Here is a 4,346-nt window from a genome sequence, read left to right as displayed (position 1 = left end):
TTAATGTTTTAACTAAAACCATATTGTAAGAATATACTTGTAACTGTAAGAAAATGCCTAGTTTTAAATGTTAATGTTAAATTAAGTTCCTTTGAAATTAAACATTTACAACTACACATGCAAGAATTTTTTTAATGATAAATTATTTGAATATAAAATTGCATAAACTTTGAGAGCATAAAATCTAAGAAGTATTGGTATTAAATCTTGAAATCAATTGATTGAATTAAATGCCTTTGAACTTGAACACCTCAAAAACAGTCCAAATTTCATCAATAGGCATCTATTTTCCAGTTTATCAACAAAATTAATTCCCAAAAGTGTTTTTTTTTTTGTTTGTTTTTTGAGGCTGATGGATAAAACTTTATTTCCCTGACCTAACATATTTTTGATGTACTATTGATTAGTTTCATTAATAATGTGCAGATGAAATACAGAAAATCTTAATTGGTGTGACTGGTACATTTCAACAGGGAACAGATATTTGCACCAAGTTGTGCAGGTCAAAGATTTTGTTACATTTCTATAGTTGGTTTAAAAAATAAAGTTAAAATTGGTTTTGTTTGCCAGTCTGTTAATATGGTGAAAAGCAATGTACTTGCTGTAATTGTATTTTTCACATACATTTATGGATACTTAAATTCCAGAACATAAGACTAAACAAAATGTTTAGAGAAAACTGTAAAATTGTCAAAATAGACCGATAATAAAAAGAACAAAATTAAAATAACTAACTAAAAATGGGATTAAAATAAGAAACAGCACCGTGTCATAATGAATAGAAAACATTTAATTAACAGAAATGGAATATTTTACAAATTACATTATACATTTAGACATTTATAATATTATTTTTTCACAGTAAAATGGGTCTTTTATGCAGTGAACCATATAGATACCTATGAATTTATATGTGAATATATACATTTTTAGGATGAGGGACCCTCGCACGAGGATGATATTACATATGACATAAGAGACTATATTTCAAGTTTTTTACTATATTTTCAAGTAATTATTAAGTATTCGTTTGAATCTGCTAATAACAACATTTGACATAATATATCTTATGTATATAATCATATGTGATGCCTCTTTGATTTAGTTCTTTGCAGCTAAATTATGATTTTCAACTGATTTCTTACAGTGCACATCAGAATTCCAATAACAGCTGGGGTTATAGATCTAACATCATTATAATTTTATTTTTATTTATGGGACCCAAGCATAGACTTATATTTTAGTGCCGCAGTTTAAAGTCTGGATGTCCTGTTCGGAGCACATTCAGGGCTTTTTATGGATATCAGTTGTTTGGAGGCTTGATCATAAACACTTTCTCCTTGGTCTTTAAATATGACTGATATTGACAGAATTATCAAATTCAGCACTCTTAGGAAAACATGATAATATTTTGTAATTATCATTTAAATCTGGCTAATTTTCATATTGTCGTAAATAAACATCTCAGAAAAATGTGATGGGGTTTCAAATCGGAATATGACTTTTTATTATGAAACAGGGCGTAATTTTCATACATGTCTTCTGTAGAGGACATCATGTTAATCGGGCATTAAATTATTATAGATCAATATTCCTATGAAATATGAGATATTCTTATGAAAATGTTGCCAAGTTATTACTCCCATTATTACACTTCTTTTTTTTTTCATTATGATTTGCCCCAAGAACAATGCAATGTATAGATGCAATGTATAGAATGGGAATACCAGTTTATGGACATTTTACGCACATATTGCATAAAGTACAGTAGAATATCAAATCATACTGTTATATTTTTAACATAGTTGAGAATCATCTTTGTACAAAGTGATTGGTGAATTAAAAAAATAATTGTTTTTGCCTATGCATGCCTTATCATATCTATTTTGTTGTCTGAATAACTTCATGTGTATATATATATATATATATATATATATATATTGAATAACTTAGGCCTGGCCTCCTCTACATAGGTCATAGAATAAAATATGAATAAAATAAAATATGAATAAATGTTTTTTTCTACATTTGTTTCCTATGCTCCAACCAATGTAATGACATATATATATATATATATAAAAATAAAAAAAAATCAACATTTTTTTTTTATGGTTCTCAGGATTATATAATTTTACAGCGTGAAGATGTTATGAAATGTTTCGGCGTCTCAATCTGAATCTGCTCCGCGCGTCATCACTCTGCGCCTGAGTCGAGCATCATTGGCGCCAAAGAGAGTCGGAGATTGTCGCGCAATTTGTCAAAAAATAAAGAAACGCTTTTGACACATGCTTAGAAATGGTGAGTCGCCTTATTAATGCACCGTGTGTAGAAATAATGACACAATCAGAGCAGCTGCTCGGGCTGTTTGGCTGAAGAAAGAGCAGTTAGCTCCAACTTGTAGCCTTTACGTGTTTGTTAATAGACTAACGTTAGAGCTACATAAACAATAATACATACAAAATCTATTTATGAACTTGGCACTTCATGCTCCTGGCTCAGGTGCATTTGTTTACATCTTGTTCGAGCAACATCTAAGCTTTCAAATTAGCCATAACTTAACGATTAAGATCGACTGATTGCCTATAGACAGGCCTTTATGAAACTGTATAGCAATACAGTACAGTTGTTTATGTTTTGGTATCGACGAAGCACCTGATCTTGATTATAATGGTCAACTTTGAAATGTAAACATGCAACAGAATAAACTCAGCCTGCGGTTACTATGGTACTTGCTCTGCATTGCACGTTTAGTAGCCTGTGCCATTATAAAATAATAATAAAACTACATTAAATGCTATTAGTAAATATTGTTTTGTGTGTATTTCAGGACATCCGGAGGTTTTTTGCGCCTAGCAAACCTGCGGCACCCAAACCTTCAAATGGAAGCACCAGCACTGATGAAGAGCAGAAGAAGAAACAGAAATCAAACACTAAGGTAGAACAGCAGTCCTTGAAATAAATTACAAATGTTCAAAGATGTGATTTGTACAGAATCTATAAATATGAGATGGCATCTACAGTGTAACTTCATTCTTGTATTCTCTTTGTTTACATGAGTTTGCATGCATTTGTTTTATGCATCCTGCAGTGCTACACAATCTCTTTCTCAATTACAAATGTTCAAAGATGTGATTTGTACAGAATCTATAAATATGAGATGGCATCTACAGTGTAACTTCATTCTTGTATTCTGTTTGTTTACATGAGTTTGCATGCATTTGTTTTATGCATCCTGCAGTGCTACACAATCTCTTTCTCTCTTTAGGTCAAGAGCCCCACATCTGATGAAAAACCCTCTGGAAAACGAAAGAAAAGAGTCATAATTGATTCAGGTTCATAAAGAGCATTTATCAAATATTGGTAAAATTATGATGATGCTGACCAACGTGGTCACAATGTTAGGGGATCCGTGCATATGAGAAATAGTGTAAAATAAATAATAAAAACAAAGATTAAATAAAATAAACGTAATATCTTACTAAATAAAAATTACATTATGTATCTTAATATAAACTAAATATTTTAGACATATTTATAATACGGTAACACTTTACAATCAGGTTTATTAGTTAACAATAGTTAAATGTATTAGTTAACCTGAACTAAGCATGAACAATACAGTATTTATTGATCTTAGTTTATGCTAATTTCAATATTTAGTAATGCATTATTAAAATCAAAAGTTGTATTTGTTAACATTAGTAAATGCACTGTGAACTAACATGAACAAACAACGAATAACTGTATTTTCATTAACTAACAATAACAAAGATTAATAAATACTGTAACATATGTGACCCTGGAGCACAAAAGCAGTCTTAAATCGCTGGGGTATATTTGTAGCAATAGCCAAAAATACATTGTATGGGTCAAAATTATTGATTTTCCTTTTATGCCCAAAATCATTAGGATATTAAGTAAAGATCATGTTCCATGAAGATATTTAGTAAATTTCCTACTGTAAATATATCAAAACTTAATTTTTTGATTAGTAATATGCATTGCGAAGAACTTCATTTGGACAAATTTAAAGATGATTTTCTCAACATAAATCTCAATTTCAAAAAATTGACCCTTATGACTGGTTTTGTGCTCCAGGGTCACATATGTATTGTTCATTGTTAGTTTCCTGTTAGTTAATACATTAAGTAATGTTAACAAATCAGGGCTCTACGCTTACTTTTCTTTTTAGGAGCACTTGTGCTCCTAACTTAAAAAATTTAGGAGCACGTTCAAAATGTTAGGAGCACCTTCTAATCAATAATCCAAAATTGTATCAAAAAGTAGCCTTCCCATTACGAGGTGATATTTGACTCCTCTAACTTTATTAAAAGTATGTCATCTTT

At 30.2% G+C, this 4,346-nt stretch overlaps 1 protein-coding gene across 1 annotated transcript in view; it reads left to right on the top strand.

Moving 5' to 3' along the window:
* Positions 1 to 2,192: 2,192 nt before the first annotated feature.
* LOC107700290 (replication factor C subunit 1-like) overlaps positions 2,193 to 4,346 on the top strand; it is a 16,257-nt gene continuing 14,103 nt past the window's right edge. Inside the window, exons 1-3 of the mRNA XM_016501896.1 lie at positions 2,193 to 2,298; positions 2,828 to 2,935; positions 3,266 to 3,332. Coding sequence (XP_016357382.1) covers positions 2,296 to 2,298; positions 2,828 to 2,935; positions 3,266 to 3,332 — 178 coding nt within the window. The 5' untranslated portion in view covers positions 2,193 to 2,295. The remainder of the gene's footprint in view (positions 2,299 to 2,827; positions 2,936 to 3,265; positions 3,333 to 4,346) is intronic.

The sequence above is a fragment of the Sinocyclocheilus anshuiensis genome, unplaced genomic scaffold, assembly GCF_001515605.1.
Source record: "Sinocyclocheilus anshuiensis isolate Anshui unplaced genomic scaffold, SAMN03320099.WGS_v1.1 scaffold326, whole genome shotgun sequence".
In the NCBI taxonomy this organism is placed as follows: domain Eukaryota; kingdom Metazoa; phylum Chordata; class Actinopteri; order Cypriniformes; family Cyprinidae; genus Sinocyclocheilus; species Sinocyclocheilus anshuiensis.
Note: the sequence above shows the minus strand (reverse complement) of the source record. Positions and strands in the feature narration are given on the sequence as shown.